At 44.9% G+C, this 20,142-nt stretch overlaps 3 protein-coding genes across 5 annotated transcripts; 2 read left to right on the top strand and 1 right to left on the bottom strand.

Moving 5' to 3' along the window:
- The first annotated feature begins 6 nt into the window (after positions 1–6).
- Positions 7–2,272, top strand: PTPMT1 (protein tyrosine phosphatase mitochondrial 1). 2 transcript variants are annotated; one of them, XM_057364528.1, is made up of 4 exons: positions 7–205; positions 286–366; positions 894–1,011; positions 1,904–2,272. In XM_057364528.1, exons 1-4 carry the CDS (start codon positions 35–37, stop codon positions 2,044–2,046), a joined length of 513 nt encoding a protein of 170 aa, XP_057220511.1. In that variant the 5' UTR covers positions 7–34; the 3' UTR covers positions 2,047–2,272. The 2 variants fall into 2 exon arrangements, with proteins under 2 accessions (XP_057220511.1, XP_057220504.1); XM_057364521.1 differs by having other exon boundaries at positions 894–1,085.
- Positions 2,273–2,316: 44 nt separating this feature from the next.
- Positions 2,317–10,307, bottom strand: KBTBD4 (kelch repeat and BTB domain containing 4). 2 transcript variants are annotated; one of them, XM_057364486.1, is made up of 4 exons: positions 10,137–10,307; positions 7,104–7,724; positions 4,529–4,635; positions 2,317–3,952 (listed from the first exon to the last, which is right to left on the bottom strand). In XM_057364486.1, exons 1-4 carry the CDS (start codon positions 10,153–10,155, stop codon positions 3,092–3,094), a joined length of 1,608 nt encoding a protein of 535 aa, XP_057220469.1. In that variant the 5' UTR covers positions 10,156–10,307; the 3' UTR covers positions 2,317–3,091. The 2 variants fall into 2 exon arrangements, with proteins under 2 accessions (XP_057220469.1, XP_057220478.1); XM_057364495.1 differs by having other exon boundaries at positions 10,199–10,307.
- Positions 10,308–10,337: 30 nt separating this feature from the next.
- NDUFS3 (NADH:ubiquinone oxidoreductase core subunit S3) lies at positions 10,338–14,660 on the top strand. The gene is made up of 7 exons (XM_057364508.1): positions 10,338–10,403; positions 10,511–10,573; positions 11,340–11,437; positions 11,702–11,851; positions 12,696–12,821; positions 13,114–13,233; positions 14,414–14,660. Exons 1-7 carry the CDS (start codon positions 10,358–10,360, stop codon positions 14,579–14,581), a joined length of 771 nt encoding a protein of 256 aa, XP_057220491.1. The 5' UTR covers positions 10,338–10,357; the 3' UTR covers positions 14,582–14,660.
- Positions 14,661–20,142: the final 5,482 nt, after the last annotated feature.

The following is a 20,142-nucleotide window of genomic DNA, read 5'->3' as shown; positions in this document are numbered from 1 at the left end:
CAGCCCGGCCTGGCGCGGCGCGGCCCCGGCTCCCATGGGGGTGCTGGAGGCGCTGGGCGCCGGCGCGGCGCGGCTCTTCTTCTACCCGTCGCTGCTCTACACCGTGGCGCGGGCGCGGCTGCCCGGGTCCCGCCGGCCCTGGTTCCACCGCATCGACGAGGTCGTGGTGCTCGGGGCGCTGCCGCTGCGGGGGCGCATCCGCAGGGTAAGGCGGGCGCGGCGGGGCGGTCCGGGCCGGGCCGGGCCGGGAGGGCCGGAGGTCCCTGACGGTGCCTGTGCCCGCAGCTGTTGGCGGAGGAGAACGTGCGCGGCGTGATCACCCTCACCGAGGACTACGAGACCCGGTTCCTCTGTTTTTCCCCCCAGGTGAGCCCTGGCATTGCTGCTGCCCCCCTCCGCCCCGGACGGGTCTCTCGTCGCTGTCTGTCCCGCCTCAGGTGAGGCTTTAGCCGCCTCCTGCTGTCAGTCCGGCAGCGACCGCCACGTCCTGTGGCAGCAAGGACGTGATTACTTGTACCTAAGCCGACTTAAAAAACTATGCTACAAGCCAGCAGAACGTGAGCATGCGAGTGAACTGTTGCAGCTGCAGTGGCAGGGAGGGACGGGGCAGCACGAAATGCAAGTACATCACTACACAGGAACGCTTTCTGAGTTGGGAAGAGATCCTAACTTCCCTCTTTTCCTTTAGCTGAACCACATTTTTTTCGATCCCCTTTAACTAKTACTTTCTGATGATCAGCACTGACGTTTTCATACATCTGATTTAAAGGATTGACATTCAACGTCTGTTCACAGCCTCCCTGAATTTCTCAATTCTCAACAGGCTCTGAGTTTTTTTCAGTAAAAAAAACACCCCAAAAGTTCACTGACCAAATCTGCTATGTCTGTTATAGGAATGGGAGGCGATGGGAGTGGAGCAACTCCGTCTCAGCACCGTGGATCTAACTGGAGTCCCCACCTTGGAAAACCTGCAAAAGGGTGTTGATTTCATCCTGAAACACCGAGCCCATGGTAACAGCGTCTATGTGCACTGCAAAGCAGGGCGCTCCCGCAGTGCCACCATGGTGGCAGCATATTTAATTCAGGTCAGAAGGAGTCTCTGCTAAATGGAGTTTATTTTCATTATAAAATTGAAATAAAGCATGGACAATTTTTATAGTTAACTCTCACTCAAGAAACCTGAGCATGTGCAGGTTAATATTCCATAATTGCACATACCTTACTGTTTTGAATGCGAATGCAAGTTTCGAATGCTTCTGCTTTTTTTTAACTCTTTCTATGGAGGAACAGGTTGAGATGGGAATGAGAGTAGATTCACTGAGCAGATAAACATCCATTTTTGTTGTTCATGTTTTCTCCTTGGTTCACTGGAATKATGAGCCTTCCTATGCTTTTCCATAAATACAATTCAGGATCAAGAGAACTGGCTTCAGTTTTCTGAGTTCCTTTACCAACCCAGCTGAGGAAGCCAGCACTAAGAACAAAATCCCACCTATGAATTCTTCCATTGGTGTTATGAAGCACTCCCTGGAAAAATTTCCATTAAATTTTCTCTCTTAAGTGCTGAAATGAAATGGGAGTACCAGTAATTTTTTTTTTTTAATTTAAAAATTTTGCTCTGATCTAATGGGGCTAGGACAGAAACYATGCACAACATGAAGGAAGAGTGAGCGAGACACGAAGTGGAGGGCCCAGGCAGTCATGATTCCTCTTTAACTGAGGGACTCTTTTCATGAATAACTGTGTGACTTTCAGGCCTTTCTAAGAGGAACATCAAGTAAAGGGGCAAAAGCAGCAGCAAGTTTTCTAACACCTTTGATAATGCCCACAGCCCTCCAGGAGGGTTCCGTTCACTAGGAAAAGATGGAATGGATTTTCACTTGCTGGGTTTCTGCCTTTTCAGCTGCATCACTGGAGCCCTCAGGAAGCAATAGAGGCCATTGCCAAAATTCGTCCCCACATCCTTGTTCGAAACAAGCAAATCCAGGTCCTGGAGAAATTTCACCAGAACATGACCACTGGGAGGACTGCAGTACTGCAGAATGAAGAACTATCAAAATGACCATCTCAGCTGCTATAAAAAAACGGTTTTTACAATCTAATGAAAAATGTTTCTTCTTGACTATCAGTAATGAASTTTTTACATAAATTACAGTAAAGAGGAAATAGGGCTGTTTCATTGAAGCTTTCTTTTGGATAATATCCTAGATCTCTTGGAGCCCCATAGTTCTTTTCTACATGATTGGTGAGTAGATCTGCAATCCACAGAAAGTTAAAAAATACTCATATTTGAAGCAAAGAGAAAAAAACAAAATACTTTGTCTCAGTAGAGACTTTATTCAGATTCTTACCCAAAGGGTTACAGTGCCAACAGAGAGGGGTAGGAGGAAGTGGTCTTATTTCTGTCTTTTCACCAACAGTATGTTACAATTACAGGTGGGGATTTCCTGTACAGKGAAGGAAGCCAATGCTCTAAAAATGATCTCCCTCTTTATACTAGGTGATGACAGAGCAGTAAGCAAGTATTCAGTTGGTTGCCACTCCTCTAGAAGTGCTGAACGTAACCTAAGGGTCCTGGGGTCAGTTCTGGAATCTGTCTGCCAGGCCCTCCTGCAGCTGGACACGGGAATGTTTAAATGGGAGCATCCCTGGGGGACACAGTGCACATCTAACTCTCTGACTGACACGGCAGCAACACACAGTCTCGTAGGCAGTTAAAACTAGCAGTCTGGGCCAAGAAGGATGTCCATATGCCATAGGATTTTTTAGTGGTGGATTGGTTCCAGGCTAAAATAGATATTTGCTGCCATTTGGGCCTCAAACACAAGCAGCTTATCATCAAGGAATCCAAATAATAGCATTTAGTCCATCTGAAATCTTAAGACACAACAGTTCAATACAGTTTCAACAGTGCTATGTAAAAGAATAGGCCCACAGTCGGAAAGCCTGTGCTTCCTCTGCACAGATACAGAGGATGGGGTCTTTACTGAATGTTGTGAGCTTGTAGTAATTGGGACTGGTGCTGAGGGTCGTAGGCGTCTCTGAGCTGCACAGCAAGACACTGTTGCTGTCTTTCTATCATTGGGCCTGTTTAGGCCAGAACAAACTGCAGGTTAGTGAGCAGCACTTTGATGCCACTCGTGACTGTTACAACAGAGGTGGCTGGGTTAAGTTTAAAAGTATTTGCATCGCCCTTTTTATAGCGGTCACGAAAGACATAGATGCTGCCGTTGCAGCTGGCAATTTTCCACAGGGATGGTACTGAGCTCCAGGCATCTGGGAGGCACAGCCGAGTGAAGCTATCCAGTAGGGGATTGTAGCAGAGCAGTGAATCCCCCTCAGCTACAATGAACACCACATCCTTGTGCACAGCGGCGTGCATGCGCCCTGCGAAAGGCAGTACGTATGGCTTCACGTGGCATTTCTCTGTGTTGGTATCATAGCACTGAATGAGCCGAGAGGGCTTGGTGAAGAAGTCTAAGTCATTTTCCTCCCCACCCAGTAGGTAAATGACACCATTAAGGTTTACCCCTGCAGCTCCAGAGACTGCCACTTCCAGCTGGCTGGTCTCTGTCCACACATTGTCTCGTACTCTGTAATATATGACAGCATTAGAGAGAGTGTCCTGTAGAGTTTTCCCCCCCAGTGAATATATTGCATCCTTGCTTGGCACAGAGACAAGGGTGTGCTGGAGCCGGTCACGGGGCAGAGGAGCACACCATTCCCAGTCTATCGTCGCATTGTTGCATTTCCACATGCGTCGTGGAATGGAGCCACCAACGACGTACAGGTCACTCCCGTGCTTGCAGGCTGCAGTGATCTGGTGACACAGGCTGTTCTGGCCACTCACACTTATGGAGTCATCGTCAGCACAGTGCAGAGACACAGCCAGGGAATGTGTACGTGAGGACTCCTTTCCAATCAGGTAGATGTGAACATTTTCTCCAATTACCTGAGAGAAAGGAAAAGTGTCAGCAGAAACAGATCTGTTTACACAAATATCAGTGATGCTCAAGACTGAATTTTTCAGTTTAGGACTCTCCTGTGGGCCTGAGGTATATAACCTGCTTTCCAAATCCTGCCACCCCTACCACATGCAGGATTCAGAGCCTCAAGGCCTTTTCAAGATACCATTCATATCTGACACAGTGAAATAGCCCCATATCACTGGAACATAAGTGTTTATGGTTTAGGTAAGGGCCGGTTACATCACTGATGGAATATAGTTGTTACAAGGGGAATGCCAAACATAGATTTCTGAACCACTTCTTTGGTAACTGAGGTGAAGTAAGTTATTTGTGGCATTGCTCCAATCACCAGTGAAAGCAGCCTCAGGTTAAATTTAAAAAAGCTGTCAGTGGGGCTGCTGTTCATGACACTGAAAGTATCCTCTCACAAGCATCATGAATTTCAATGACATTTGTGTTTTGTGACTTTCAAGTCCCACCTGTGAGCAGAATACTCGGCCCTGAGAAGTGTGAAACCAGCAAGTACTACACCAGCCTCAGAACATAAGGTCTTTTGATACCTTCAGACTTGATCGCAGAGTCTCTGAAAAGCCCGCTCGCTCCTCCTTGTTGAAGTTGATCCAGGTTTCTATGGCAACTGTTGGATTCTGAGAACATGGAACGCCATCTGCGGTTCGGGGACAGAAAAGCATTTATGATATCTAGACAAAGGTGTATGTACTCAGGAACATAATTTCCCTGTGACTGCCTCCCCCTACTCCCACCACAAACCCTACTTTCTAGAGAGGAAAAATAGATGTTTATAGATTTTGTCAGGTATGATCAGCACTGCCAGCCAGACAACTACATAAAATTAGTTTGTGTAATTATCAGAAGACAGAGCTGCCAGATCTTAAGCACTTTGGATGAGTTTCAGCAAAAGAATCCATGTCCAAGAGGAAGGAGGACAGGAAAGAGAACTTACATGCTGTCTGACTGTGAGAAATATTTCCTTATTTAATCATTTAGGCAGAAAGATCTCTTACTGAGAATCTCAGCACCTGCCTTTCTTTCTGGCTGGTCCTAGAAACCTATCCAGCAAAAGTCATCTACAGAATGTGTCTGAGCACCGTCAGGGAGCTGACCCTCATGACTGAACATCTGGTGTTGCTACTATCCTCTTAACATTTGGAAATCCCCAATGAGCTACTAGAGCTTTTCTTAGCTGTTTGACAGAAGAAAACACTCCACAGACTGCATTGGACTTCAATCTCTTTCCACACATAACTGGAAGTTTTGGTTAAGCCACAAACTCTTGCATCATCATCATTGTACATGACCTAAAAGATTTTAAGCATTTCCTTCCAGTTTGAAAGCCAGCAGTTATGCTGTGTTCATTGAGGAGCAATCCCTTCTCTGATTTTGTAGTCTTCTCTCATGACAAACTCTGAATACAATGATGCTGAAGGCACCAGACAAATTCTAATGCTTTTCTCTATAGTGGAAGGGAGCAGAAAAAGTGTGGCACAAAAGCAGGTATTTCCACTCTGTTTAAAAGGATTCCTAAAAGCTAACCATCACATGTAGTGCTTAAATGGAAAAAAATGATTTTGAAATTGATTCTAGAGTACAACAGAAGGTAAACTTCATGAATTACTATTTCATCAAATGAATTTTAATCCTTGCCACTAAAAGCTTCCTCTAATTAATTTTCCCAAACTAAACAAAGATGCAGGAAATGGAAAAGAAAAGGATTTTTCCTACCAGCAGTAGGGAAGTATTTCAGATTTTAATCCATTTTATGAACGAAGTTGTGGCATAAATACTGAGTAATGTAATTCTACATATGAAAATAGATGCTGCATGGAAAAAAGMGATATTGATCAATTGTTTTAATTTAGGATCACAAGCACTAAAGTCCATAGTCTTAAAACTATGGTTGCTATTTGGAATCCCTAGGTAATCAAAGGTGATTGACCTCTACAATTTTATTTTGTGATTTTAAAGGGTTTTTTTAATGAACTTGCAACTTACTCAACTTACTTAAAAAACTTTATCTAGATAGTTATCAAAATKATCACCATTTTTGAGCAAACAATACATATACTCAATAGGTTCTTGACTGTAAATTTCTTTAGATGCAATAGAGTTAATTCAATGCAGTATCTGTAAAGACTCTCATATAGCATAGCATCAACTCTAAAGGTTAGTTTAAGTCTTATGGATAGATTTGCTAGTGTTCTCAAGAAGCCAATCCCGGTAAGTTTATTTTTGTAACAGCATATAAAACACATGACACATGTGTAACTTACTCAGTTACCAAAAGTAATTAAAGCAAGAAAGAGACACATCTGAATATRAGCTGCTTATACATTCTTGCTTCCTCTAGCAATGATACATAACTGCAGAAAAATGGACTTGTGACTGCAGCATCATGGAGAGGTAACCAAGTACTGGCTGTACCTACTAGGACAGCCGATCTTTAAGGATTGGTGGAAGCTGGGCTAAGATGTTTATGTGTTAATATGCCCTTCACAATACAGTCATTATATCCATTACTGTGGAAGTCTATTACCTTTACAAGAATGATAATTAGTGCATTACTCAAAATGTTACAATGCCTCTATTTCATTCAGTCGAGTGCCTAACTAATCCTAACAATTATACACAATTGTAAATAACACTAAAATAGTCTTAAAATATGTGCTCAAGCCTTTTTACAGATGTTGAGTTATTGCATTACTATGTTAAATGATTATGAGCTAAAGGGATAAAAAGACTTGCATCAGATATTTATTTCTAGTAAGACTTCTTTGTTTAATTCTTAACGCAAACAAAAATACAACAAATAGTTGGAAGTTATGTTTAAAAACTGTGTAATACTTCTAACCTATTGACTCAGGAAGTGCTGTGAATTTCTGGCATCCTCAGTCTACCTTTTCCATAGCTTAGATGTTTCATGTGCAATAACAATTAATAGTTCAGGGCTTTTTCTGATTAAGTTACCCAGAATGTTTTGCTTTGCTTTGCCTAGCTAAGTCTCCAAACAGTGATTATGAAAGGTTAGATCTTTCCATCTATTTCATTGAGTACTTGACCAGACTCTGAAAGCCTCTTTCTACATCCACATCCTAGGTAATTTCAAGRACTCCTTACCTGTAAGGATGTCTGTCAGTAGGCGGAGAGGCAGGTGTAGGAACTCCTCTGTCTCCTGCAGTTGAGACAAATGTGACTTTGCRCAGTGTTTGGCAGCTGTGTAGAGCTCCATGTCACTGTGTTGATCTGCCAACCACATGACCTGCAGACAGTTTCTAACCTGCACGGTACGGGCCAGAAAACGGGAGCACTCTTCAAARAGGGCAGTCAGCTGGTACATGTCTGCCACTTCATAAGTTTCCTGCAACTCCTCTGCCCTCAGCTTTACAGTTCCATGGTAAATATAGTCCACAAGGAGCTGAAAGACACTCTCGCTAACGTCCTGCAGCTCAATCACCCGGTTGTGGGCCTCCTTCAGGTTGGAAGTGAACATAGAACGAAAAAAGCAGCTCTGAGCTGAGAGGACCAAACGGTGAAGCTGGAATTCTTTGCCTTCCACAGATATTGTAACATCAGCAAAGAGCTCATCCTCCAAGCATAATTTCATAATACCCTGGGCCACACGGCCTGAGTGGGAGCGGTCGGTGAAGGTGTAGTTCACAAAGTAGTTTTCTTCTGCAGAGGAGCCTCCGGTCTCTTCTGATGAGTCCATGGTGCTGCACAAATCWGACCTCCAGCAATCTGTAAAATCACAGTAATTATATGGCTTTCTCTCACCACTAACAAGATTATGCAGTACTTCAGGGTACAGGGAAAAATCAAACATATTGGTAAGAGTCCAGCATATTTTAGACTGAACAGAAATAGCACAGTCAGAAACTTGTGCTTGAGCTTCAGAATCTAAAAAAACAAATGAGAAGTTGGCATAATTAAAATTATAATATATACCGAACTTCCAGTACAGTGAGCATCACATCACAGCAGGGTGGGAGACATGCRTATCTTTTCACCACTCATTTCACTGACACAAAGAAATGCAGCAAGTTATTCAAGTGGAAAGTCCAGCAACTGCCCTAGGAAACTTGCAAAGCCAAAAAAAGTAGCAGCAGCATAGCTGGACTAGATGTGAAAAGGATTACAGTATCATACTTTAAAAAAAGAGCACAGGCAGCAGTTCATATCATCAGGAGGTGTTAATTACTGTCCAAACCCAACATGATGAATCTGCATCATGGTGTACTTGTTTTTACCAAAAAGATGCACGAGAAGTCTGCCAGACATAACGACCTTCGAGTTAACCAAATGAGATAACTGATGGTTATACTGTTTGTTAATGTGCCAGTCAACTTCAGCATGCAAAACAACATGTTAGATGTTGTTAGTCACTGTTTCCCAAGTGGAAGGGAAGAAAATTTAAAAGTAAACACCTCTTAGTAGGTACTACAAATGTTTGTAGAGCTCCAGGTAGTTTGTGGACCAAAAATCTTCTGAATCATAGAAAGACTGCTAACAGCAAAGAGCTCTTTTTTACCATGGCTCTTGACAGCATTAGGAATAGCTGCCTGCCTGCATAAAGTTTAGACTTATTTTTACAACTGAACTATCAGCCATGATGTCTGATATCACAAATTTCTTCAATTAATAATGAACATTATTTCAAGTACAATGTTTCAGAAAGATGTGATTTTTTTTTTCTCCAGCAGATTGGTAGTTACTATTCCATGGTCTGTCTTGTCAAATGTGTGTTTTCTTGCAATTGCTCCGCTCAATCAGGAGAGCTCCTAAGTTCTTTGCTCAAATTCTGTTAATGGGAAGTATTTTCTACATTCCTAATTGGCTGGACAAGTCCATCCCATCTCTGGTGATAGTCTGCCTTAATTATACTCTTATCTCAATTTTACAGTAGTTCTGGTGTGTCTGAAAACTACCTATACATTAGTCTGTAAGAGACTGAGGAACTGCAGTCAGCATAGAACACATYAGTACTTTTTTCCAGCTTTACAAAGTATGAGCCTATCCTGCAAATTGGCTTCCACTTTGGTTAAAGCTCTTTATTCTTGGAGTCTAGGTGCTTAGGAGCTTCAGCCTAGAATGCTGAACAGACCACTCAGGGCACCAGGATATGGACAGATAAACTACTCTGCTCCCTTGGCATGCGAGAACCTGCTGCCCACACTGCCCTGTATARCTCCCAGAGGACTGATGGCAACTCACAAAAGAAATGCCAAGAAGCAGTTAAAGATTACTGCAAATCTCACATCCTCCTTGCAGACACACAGAGAAAGCTCCCCTTTGCATCCATGGTGTCTCTGCTAGAAAGAAAGTGGTGTGCAGGACACTGAACTGTCCCATAAAGCCAAATCCTATGCTCCATGCATTCCACAGGCCACGCTATCAGTGACAGTAGTTTAACCAACACCTGGTACACCTCCTTCACATAATCGCATATTCATTTTAGTTGGAAAAAATTCTCAGACCATCAAGGCTCACCTATGACTGAACACCACTATGTCAACTGGACCATGGCACTGAGTGCCACATCCAGTCCTTCCTGAAACACCTCCAGGGACAGCAACTCCACCACTTCCCTGGGCAGTCCTTTCCAGTCTCTAATTATCCTTCCTGTGAAGAAATTCTTCCTTACGTCCAGCCTAAACCTTGCCTGGTGCCACCTTAAGCCTGTGTTCTCTCGTCCTGTCGCTGGCTGCCTGGGAGAAGAGGCCAACCCCCACCTGGCCACAGCCTCCTTTCAGGCAGCTGGAAAGGGGGATAAGGTCATCTTTGAGCCTTCTTTTCTCCAGGCTAAATAAAACCCTCTCCCTCAGCCGCTCCTCATAGGACCTGTGCTCCAGCTTCCTTCTTTCCTTGTTCTTAACAGAGTCGCGGATGCCACGGCGGCGCCCGGGATCGGGGAACCCCTAAGCAAAACTGACAGCGACCCCACGGCCCGGGTCGGGGATAAGGAAGGAAGGAAGGAAGGGAGGGAGGCTGATCCTCGAACAAAAGCAGATTCCCTCAGGGCCGCGCTGAGGCCGTGCAAAGCTCAGCGCTGCCGGGCCCCCCGCCCTGCGCGCCCACCCCTCCGCGGCGCTCCTGCTCCGTCCCCGGGCTGGCGGCCCCGCCGCTCCCGCCCCGGCCGCACCGCGCACCCACCTGCGGCGCCTCCCTTCATGCCGCCGCCCCGGGCTGCCCCAGCGGCTGCTCCCGGCCCTCACCCTACGCCAGGCGCCGCCGGCACTCGCCGATTCCGCCCACCGACCCGGAGCCGTCCCCGGGAAGCTCTTCGCGCGTTTCCGCCCCCGGGGGAAGCGCGGCGGCGGCGGCGGCGCTTTCCGCTTCCGCCCCGTGCCCTTGCCCGTCCGTGTCCCGGCGGGATGTGGGCGGCGGCGGCGCGGGGCCTGGCGCGGGCCGCGCTGCGAGGTGAGGCCGCGGCTGTGTCGGGGGCTGTGTCGGGGGCTGTGCCAGGGGCGCGGACCGGCCCGGGCGGTTGGCGGCGGTCGGTGAGACATTTCCGTTTCTCTCCGCAGCTGGCGCGGCACCGGCGGCGGCGCGGGCCCGGCTGGCGGGGAGCTCCGCCGCGGACACTCGCCGTAAGTGCGGGGCCGCTTTGGGGCGTGGGGCGGAGGGGGGCCCGAAGGGTGCGGTTGTGCCCCTGGCAGCCGGCGGGAGGGCACCGAGCCGCCCCACGGACGCTCCTGGGCGATGGAACCGCTTTAGTGAGCGTGTCGGGAAAGGGTTGGTCCCGTCACCCGTAAGCCCCAATTGCGCAGAAAAGTGGCTGTGTTGGTAACGGTGCTTGCTGTGGATTCCCGTGCTTGCTGTGGGATCCCATCTGCATCCTTTCTCAGACGCAGGGCCAGCCTGCTTTTTCTTTGCAAAGCTGTGCCTGGGCAACAGCTTCATAGCCCCTCATTGCCCTGACTCTTAATGGTTTTTAATCATAACAGTGAAAAAACCCACCCCAGCAGCGTGAGTTCCTAGAGTGTTTTGATCATGAGGGCCTTGCTTAGATGTTGACACATCCAACAAAACCAGAAAACAAAGCCCTTTCTGGATCCAGGTTGAATGACATGAGCAGTACCTAAGTTCAGGTTGTTCTGTCATCTCTGCTGCCCTTGTTTCATCTTGTTATTTACTTCTCTATCATGTTGGACAATTCCTTCTGCTCTTCAGAGTTGACAAAATCTTAGCACTGACACAAATCTTCATTATCGAAGTGTCTTGTTCCACATTCTGTGTAGCCCAAGTATGTTGCTGTAGTGTAGTCCCTGACAGCTAGACTGGTTAAAGGGAGTTACTACTCTTTTTCTGTAGCTTTCTCTGTCGTAATCTTGGAAACTTTATTTTTCTCCTTAGCTACTGTTAGACCAAAAAACGAAGTAGAGCAGAAGCAGCTATGTGCTTTCGGGGAGTATGTGGCTGAGATTCTGCCCAAGTATATCCAGCAAGTACAGGTAAGTGCTGTTTGAGAAATTGTTATTGTGGCGGGATAGGACCCAGTGAACACACCACTTGTTTATTACCTGTTTAGAGAAGTACTTCTGGAGAAGAAAAATGGCCAKAATTCCATGAAAGTTTCTGCTGTTATTAAGCCTCTTGATCTGATGCCTTTTCATGTCTCTTTGTTTGAGTGTTTTGCTGAAATCAGCATAATGTTCAGTCCTGTTGTGTTTGCACTCATGGTACTCATGCCCTTCCCGCTGTTCTATTTTCATCAGGTGACATGTTTCAATGAGCTGGAGCTCCTAATCCATCCAGATGGAATCATTCCTGTTCTGACCTTCCTTCGTGATCACACCAATGCCCAGTTCAAATCCTTGGCTGACTTGACTGCTGTTGATGTCCCATCTCGGCAGTACCGCTTTGAGGTAGGAGCTGCTCGTAGGTGCAGGACTTGGAGGGCTTCACAAGTGCTGATGCCTGTGGGTGCTGCTGAAGTTCTGACCACCTTCTTTGGTTCCTGGCAGTGAGAAGAAAATTTCAAGAGTTGTAGATAGAGTTTCTTTAAGTCAAAGGCCTSCAGTTGCTGAAGAAGTGGAATATTTTTTTAATTCAATATTTTTCTTTCAATAATCAAGGTGATAGAGTCATAGAAATTACAGAAATATAGACTTTAATTTGTTCACCCTTTCCAGTCATCAAGGCATTATCAAACAAAGCTTTAAAATTCTTTACTAAGTTTTGGGTCTTTTTTCAGTCTGCTTGAGGTGTATATTTCCTTTCAGAGATTATAATAATCCTCAGAAGCAGCCTTTGTATCAGACTTCCATCAGCAGAAAAATTAGAAATGTTCCCTCTTATTCCATTTGTTTGCTGAAAATTAAATGTATTTTTTCTTAGCTGTCTCCCACTGATAATAATTGCAATAGTAATTGATAGCCATTTTCTTCAAGACATACTATTGTCAAGTGTTTCCATCCCTCCCGTAGTCTCTCTTTAAAGATATAGTATCTCTCTTTACTTCAGCTCTCTTGATCAGTYATGTTTTCTAAGTCTCTCATAACTTTTCTAGTCTCTCATTGTCACACTTMTAAGGACCAAAGTGATATGCTATTGGAACCTTGGTTGTAGGAGTGTCTTTTGGTGTCCAGCTCTGAAGTCTGAATGTGATTCTGCTCATAAGGCATATTTGAAATAGTCTTTGAGTGGCTTTGTTTAACCAGTGGTGTACTGTGAAGAGATCCATAWATGCTGCCTGTTCCTCTGCTTCAGRTCGTGTACAACCTCCTGTCCCTGCGGTTCAACAGCCGGATCCGTGTGAAGACATACACTGATGAGCTGACACCTATTGACTCAGCAGTGCCTGTGCACAAGGCAGCAAACTGGTATGAAAGAGAGGTGAGTGCTGGTGTGCTTGGGAACAAAGCCTTTGGGGACAGAGGTTCTGTTTTCCCGATTGAATTGATTTCCCAAGGCCTCTGGAAGAAAGAGAGAGATGTTTCCCTGGCTGCCTTTTCAGAGTATGAGATAAAATGGTGTTTGATTTGCTTTCGAATTAATTCCTACATCAGTTTTGCTGGCACTGTACAAGGCCAGGCATGTAACTAAAATTTTATGGACATAACACATGCAGGTTTTTGGGKTTTTTTTTTCCAATAAAATTCAACTGACTTGACTCCTTTTCATTTAGGTTTGGGACATGTATGGTGTTTTCTTTGCCAACCACCCTGATCTAAGGCGAATCCTCACAGATTATGGGTTTGAGGGCCATCCATTCCGGAAGGACTTCCCACTCTCTGGTTATGTGGAGGTAAGAGATACAGTCATGTCTAAAGTCACCAAGTCTCTCCAATGCTCTTTTCTCAGTTTTAGTATGAAGATGTGACTGTTCTGCAGTCATTTGTCTGAAGGGCAGTAAGGATGTTTCACTYGTCTGTATTCCAGAGGAGTTGTATAAATCTGCATGGAATTTTGAAGTATTGCACAAAAGTCCATCCATAATAAGGCAGCCTAARGCCAGAGAAATTGAGCAAATGTTGTGTGCTGTATACCAAAGCAGAGAAACTGCTTCTGATTTAAGCACATTTTCTGGAAGATCAAGCTGCAAAACTGAGATGTCTAGAAGGATAAAGGACTGAACTSTTCTTCAGTTGGAACTTTACTTTGTTGAGTTTTGTAGGCTCAGATTATAAAACTCTGGTTAAACTGACTCATTTATCGTTTACCTCTGTATGCCAGCCACAGGTGAAATGAGAGTGTTTGGTGTCTGTAGTTTCAAATGACTGCTCTGCAGAAGCAGGCGTATTTGGTGCAGTGTTAAGATTGAGTTGCGTCTCAGGAGGAAACACTGAAATTCTGCAAAAAAACAGGCGGTTTTAAGAAATGTAGAAATAAGAAAATGCTGCAAGCAAGGATAAGGCAGCAGGGGTTCAGTGGTCTAGACTAGCACAGTGAGGAAGAAGGAATCCAATCTGAAGTATCTGGTACTCACCTGCATCCCMCTCTGGTTGTCTTTTTTTTCTCCCCTTGTTCTGAGTGTTAGGCTAAAAATTAGAATAACTAAAACCAAACAAATGCCGTATAATGAAGACTCATGAGTGTAGTCCTCAGCCATGCAAGTCCAGGATAGGCCCCTTATTTCAGTGACTCCAGAAATTCCTTTGTCAAATCACAAACATTATTCCATGTGAACGTCATGTGGACTGTTAGGCTGGGCACTCCTAATTCTGGATGCTCGGTCACGACACCTGAGGTGCATGGTAGCAAAGAGGAGGGTTTTCTTGGACAGTCCAGAGATCTCAGTAGCATCTGGAAAGCTCATTTAGTAATGAGGAGAACTYAAGCTGTGACAGAGGCCTGTGGCCTTTTCATGGTGTGAGAASTAGAGTTGCCTGCACAGAGGTTGGYCTGGGTCATTGTGCACAGCAAACAGCAGAGATGCTACAGGAGCAGGGTGAAAATGATTGATCTGTGTCCTTTGGCTGTTCCAGGTGCGGTATGATGATGAAGTCAAACGGGTGGTGGCAGAGCCTGTGGAGCTGGCTCAGGAATTTCGCAAGTTCGACCTGAATAGCCCATGGGAGGCATTTCCTGCCTATCGTCAAGTTCCAGAGCCCCTGAAAATAGAGGCRGGAGCCAAGAAGGAAGATGCCAAATAGCAGAATGAAGCGGATGTGTGGCACCATCCTTTCTGTTCTAATATAGTATTTATAATAATAAAAATTGATATGAGTGTCATGGTTTTACTCGGTCTGATTTTTGGTGGTGGGGGGATGGGACCAAGAAACCAGAAAGATGGCTCCTGTGAGGAAGTTCTGGAAGCTTTCTCCTTCTCCAGCAAAAGGAGCCCTACCCCCTGTGTTTTAGAGCCAATCCATCATGGTTCTGAGGGTGATGGACAGGCTGCCCATCAGGCCTGGACCAATTGCACATGCTAGTTACAYGTCTGTGATGATGTATTGTCTTGTACTTAAGAAGAACTCAAAACAAGATAGGGGCAGCYGCCACGTAGTTTTTAGGTTGTTAGTATCATGCACTAGGGAAAAACAGAGCAGGAGGGTGAGGAGATGTAAAAAGAAAAAAATGGAGACCCAAGATCACAGTAAGGAGAAGATGGGATGGGTTGCTGTGCTGTTGCTGTGGTTCTCGAGCATGGAGAAAACGAGTTGTTCTCGAAAGGACTATTTCTTAGCTGAGAAAATGAGAGACCTGTATAGAAAAGGAGAGCAACCTTGCTCTGAGGAAAAAAAACCTGGCCTTTGAGGACTGGACTGAACTGATCAGTAGCCAAAAAGGAGGAAGAGACTTGGCCCCCTCACGACGATTGAAGCGAATGCTGAAAATAAGTGGATGCTGAGAAGAAGCTGTGCTCTGCCAGGGGATTTGTGATAGAGGTCTCACGCCGCCGAAACAACGCAGTTTGGCCTTGAAGGACATTCCTTTCTCCTACGAGGTAAAGAAATACTCCCTCGCCATCAGCAGTTATACACTGACTGTTTCTTGGGAAAAGAACTTCCACAGTTTGGAGCTGTAAGAATGCTTCTCCTATGATGCTGAACAACAACCATAATGAGTAGTTTGATCTATGTTAGACTTTCATTCCTGTCCCCTATGTGTGCGGGAAGACATGGGGGGTGGAGAGGGACAACCTGAGAGACGGGTCCCCAGAAAGGATAACAGGTGATTTAAAATGTCCGTTTTTATTTTTCTTCTCCTTGTAAGTTTTTCCCTATCTTTGTTCCCTTCCCCAGTGCCGTAGTATTCTTAGTAGTTTGTAGTAATAAATCTATTTTGCAACTTAAATTATTCAGCCTGTCTGACCATTCTCTGGAGCACATACGTATCTTTCTCTCAATTATGTTATCTGAAAGCCATAAATTTTTGTGATAATTGGGCTTTTGCTCTCCCTGCTTCCTCTCCGGTGGGGGAAAGGAGAGAATGTCGTGGGTGCAGTGCTTTTTGGCTTTCAGCACAGTCCAAAACCACGACATTTTTGGTGCTGTGACTCAGATTGGGAAAAATCAGGTTTAAACCCACGACATATGAGATACTGGCCTGTTGTGATCTCATGAATAATGTTTTCAAACCAGATGAAAAGCACAAGGCCAGGGAATGCTAATTTACAATCCTTATGCTCCAGCTAGTAGATGTTTATCCGGCGCTTTGAGTTGTAAAACGGGGRGATTTGTCTTTTTGGTTTCTTTGCAAATTGAATGGAGTGCAGGCACTGCCTGTGGCTAAGTGTTTTATGAACACTACTACTGCCAGCAGTCCCTGCAGGTAAAAGTCAGAACCTGAGCATTCCTTAGGAGACTTTACTGAAGCAGCTGTGGAACTTGAACAATGGGACAGCAGTTTCTTAACTCCAAGATGAGTGTTGGGAAAATGGTAATCATGGAAAACAGGCAAAGCCTGTGTAAATGGTTCTAATACTATTTCTGTCAGGATAAAACAAATGTACCTGAGTTCAGACCAAAACAACCATGGAAATCTGTTTACTGTTTCCATGGGAATTAGGTCAGTGCCTTTTCTCCCAACAGAAGGAGTTGCAGGTAACTTCTGATGTGATGCTCCCTCAATCTGTCTTTTTCTTTACAATCAAGCCGTCTTTATTTTCTCCAGCATCTTCAGTGTGCTTTTTTTTTTTTCCTGCAGCCAAAAATATACCTCTCCCTTGTCTCATAACAAATCTGTGCCTTTTTGTCAGTATTCCAGTTATTTTGAGCTCTATGATACAATAGCATTACCACTTTCTTTGYTCTTGTGGAAAATCTCATTTTTTTCCAAAGAAGCTGGAAGAATGCTGTAGTTGCAGTCCACGCACCACCTGTTTGAATGGGATTACATTACAGCAGTCATCAATTAATAATGTCCCTTGTGCTTGGTCCAGAAAATGCTGTTATGCATCAGCAGACTTCATTGAGATCTGAAAACCATTGCGTAAGAAATTTCATAAAATAATTCACAAGCTGCTTGTGGAGATTCCCTTAAGCTTCTTAAACTGTAAACTTAAGCTTCTAAACTGTGAAACCGCTAATTAAAATATGGGTTTGGGGGAGGTTTGAGTATGGAATGGAGGAAACGATAGGACAATAGTGAATTCAATTAAGAAGAGAACTACTTGCTGTGACTAGAATGTGATCTCTTTTCAAGAATAAAGATTGGAATGGTATTCTAAGAATTGGATTTCATGTTTGTTTCCACTTCAACCTTGTAAGCATGGGCTATTTAAATTTTCTTTTTATTTCTTTTTTTTTTTCCTTTATTTTTTAAAATTTTGTTTCAGGCTGCTGTGGCCAGCAGTTTTTGGGACGTGAGTCAATAGTGATCTCTAGTTAAAATTAATAGCATTTGCCACTCATCTTAAAAGCTACAGCTCTATATGGGAAGGAGAAATGAACACAGCAGAAATTTGGGGTTTTATACAATTCTTAGCGCCATTTTGGATCTGCCTTCAATTGAGCAGATTAAATAGGAAATGAACTTTTAGTCCTTCCTACAAGATGTTCCACAGCTGGTTCTGTTTTCTGATGCAGTTGCTCTCATAGCATGCTGATGCCTATTGCACAAAACAGAGAAGTTCCTGGTACCACTTCTATTACCATGAAAATCGATTAAAAATCACATTTTCTCTCCATGTTCTTCATCCCAGGTTGCTTGAGACAGCACCCCAAGACTTGCGGTCTTTATATTATTAAAAATACACATTTCCCTATAAGTCAGAAGGCTTATGGTAGCAGTAACACCAAAAAATCTGCCTTTTCAAAGTAATGTTTGTTCAGAGGGAGAATTTGRTTGAAATCAAGAAATGTCAGACATGATGCCTGTTGAGTTAGACAATATGCAAGGTTTGCTTAAGATGTGTGTACTGGGAAACTAACCAGCCTGTGGGAACAGGCATTGGCTCCAGCAGGTATTGAATATGTAGAGAAGTTGCTACTGGACCTGAATCTCTTCTCATTGATGAAGTCTGGGAGATGAGCAAGTCTGCAATTTCCTCACCCAAGCTCATTGTCCCAGGACACAAGAGATTGCACAGCTCACACAGTACTGCCACYGTTGGCACTCTGCCTCCTGCATTGCTCTTGAACTCCAGGGGCATTTAACTCATGGAGCCTGCTAACTCTGGGTTCCTTGTGGCTGGTGGACACTTGCTTAGTGCTGGACAAGGCTGTGGTCAGCTTGGCCAACAACAGAGCTGTTTTCCAAATYCTCTGTCCCTGTGTGTTGCATACTGCCAGCCTCCACAAGGCTTGTTTGCCTGGGCTGCACTCCCCAGCTGCAGAAGGATGTGGGATGAGATCTAAGTCAGATGCAGCAGTCTTACAGACACTGTACAGAGGAGACATTTTCTGGTACTGAAGGGACAAATTGACTTTAGGCAATGACTCAGTCACCATGTTGAGCTTCTCCAGCTGTGTAGGTTTTGCTGGTGTTTTCCAGAACTCTGGCATTTCTCCCTAAAGCCAGGCAAGCAGACTCTCTCCTCCCTGAGGATGTGGCTAGTGGCAGTGTCAGGGTGCCACCTGACATGGCCACASTGTTGGTGTATGCCCATATAACTGCTGTCCCCTCAAAATCCAGACGAGGATTTCAGCTGAGCAGCACAGAGCTTATGGCACTGCTGAGGGACAGGCTAGATGGCAGTATGTCCCATATTACCCATCACACTTCATCCCACRACATTTTCTCCAAGTTATGCAAGGCCTGAGGGTGTCTTTTTGTCCAGTRGGTGCTGTGGGATGGGGCCCTCCCTGTCACTTTTATACAGCTCATTATTCCTTCAAGCAGTGGATGCTACTCACAACTGMTGCTGAAACAGAAAGATGCTGAAACAAAAAGACAAGGAAAATATCCTTGTAAGGACTGGCAGCACATACCTGGAAAATATCAGTATTATAGAGATCCTGTCTGGTTACAGTTAGTGTTTCACTCCTGCTTCACTCAAGGTTTTACTTCTTCCAGAGACTCAAACCTCACCTTTTCTGGGAGCCATATATACCCTTCCCCCTTCCCGTTTCTTCAATCTTCTTCCTTCCCTGAGCATCTGCCAGACACCCCCAGGCTGGGGACTAACCTCCCCAAGTTCTGAGTGAGATGATCAAAGCAAGTGATTTCTTCAATTCCATAAGGAGAATTCCCCTTTTGTGAGTATGCCATCTCATACTTCACSCCCCTGAAGTCCCATTTCAAACAAACTTCCCCCCAAAGAGGCTCTTCAGGTGCTCTATTAACCACACCTTGTGCCTCAGCCCGCACCCAACCAGTTCCTGCAGCTTTTGATCACTTTTGTTCTCATTTCCCATGTTCTGCTTGAGGAGGTCATGGTGAAAAAGAAGAAACCAGTCAAGGTGTCCTTGCATAAACCTGGCTTGTGACATTCTGAAACAGCTCCAGCAACAGACAGGATGGCCAGGGAAGTGCAGAGTGATAGGGCTGTGCCAGCTGTGAATACCTGACAAGGACAAAATCCTTCAGGAGGAGCAGATGCACTGCCTAACATTGCAGTCGTACTTGCAGGGACTCCAGGCAGCTGTCAGAAATTCAGCCTTGTTTCTGTGCAGGTAAGGACAACTAAGGAATATYATTCTGAAATTTCCTTTCTGTGAGGGATAGTGAGGTAATTCTAAAAAAATTCCTCTAGCTCAAGGCTGCATCCAAACTGATACTTGTCCCTCACCTGCCACTGTGTCAGSCACCTGAGCACAGCCCCCAAGTCTCCTCTCCTTCCCCCAACAGTGGCTACCCTCCTCTGGGCACTTCAGCTGCAAGCTGTTCTGAGGAAATTCTCCTGTTGACAAAATCATGTACGGCTGTCACAGATGTTGGCCGRAATCCTGTTGGGCAATCCTCCTCTTGTCATGTGCTGCAGGCTAAAGGGAGGCTGTTCCATGGCCCRTGAAACACATGGCTTTTTCCATAGTGGCTTCTAGACAAAGTCATGTGTACACTGTGGGCTAAAAAGGACTTTGGCACGAAGCAGAAAGCATGTCAATCTCATGCACAGATGGGCCATCAGTGTCTGCCTCTTGAGTAGCTTCACAATTTAATAAAAGATACCACATCCCAGAAGAAAGGGATGCAACTGAAGAGTAAGAGGCAGAAAATAATGAAAAAATGAAAGCAGTGCAGTGTGACTTGAARATACCTAAGGCTATGATAGAAACACAGGTCTTTGCATCCAAACTGAGGGGAAGAGTGGCTCTGGATATTGTGGGCG

Source organism: Malurus melanocephalus, unplaced genomic scaffold (genome assembly GCF_030028575.1).
Source record: "Malurus melanocephalus ecotype Western Australia unplaced genomic scaffold, MMel_1.1 scaffold_2, whole genome shotgun sequence".
In the NCBI taxonomy this organism is placed as follows: domain Eukaryota; kingdom Metazoa; phylum Chordata; class Aves; order Passeriformes; family Maluridae; genus Malurus; species Malurus melanocephalus.
This window is presented reverse-complemented; position numbering and strand designations above follow the sequence as displayed.

Excerpts from the sequence above, each read along its gene's own strand:
- PTPMT1 (XM_057364521.1), top strand. The coding sequence starts at position 35 with ATGGGGGTGCTGGAGGCGCTGGGCGCCGGCGCGGCGCGGCTCTTCTTC. Across the intron at positions 206-285 it reads TGCGGGGGCGCATCCGCAGG|CTGTTGGCGGAGGAGAACGT; the intron begins GTAAGGCGGGCG and ends CTGTGCCCGCAG. Across the intron at positions 367-893 it reads TCCTCTGTTTTTCCCCCCAG|GAATGGGAGGCGATGGGAGT; the intron begins GTGAGCCCTGGC and ends TGTCTGTTATAG.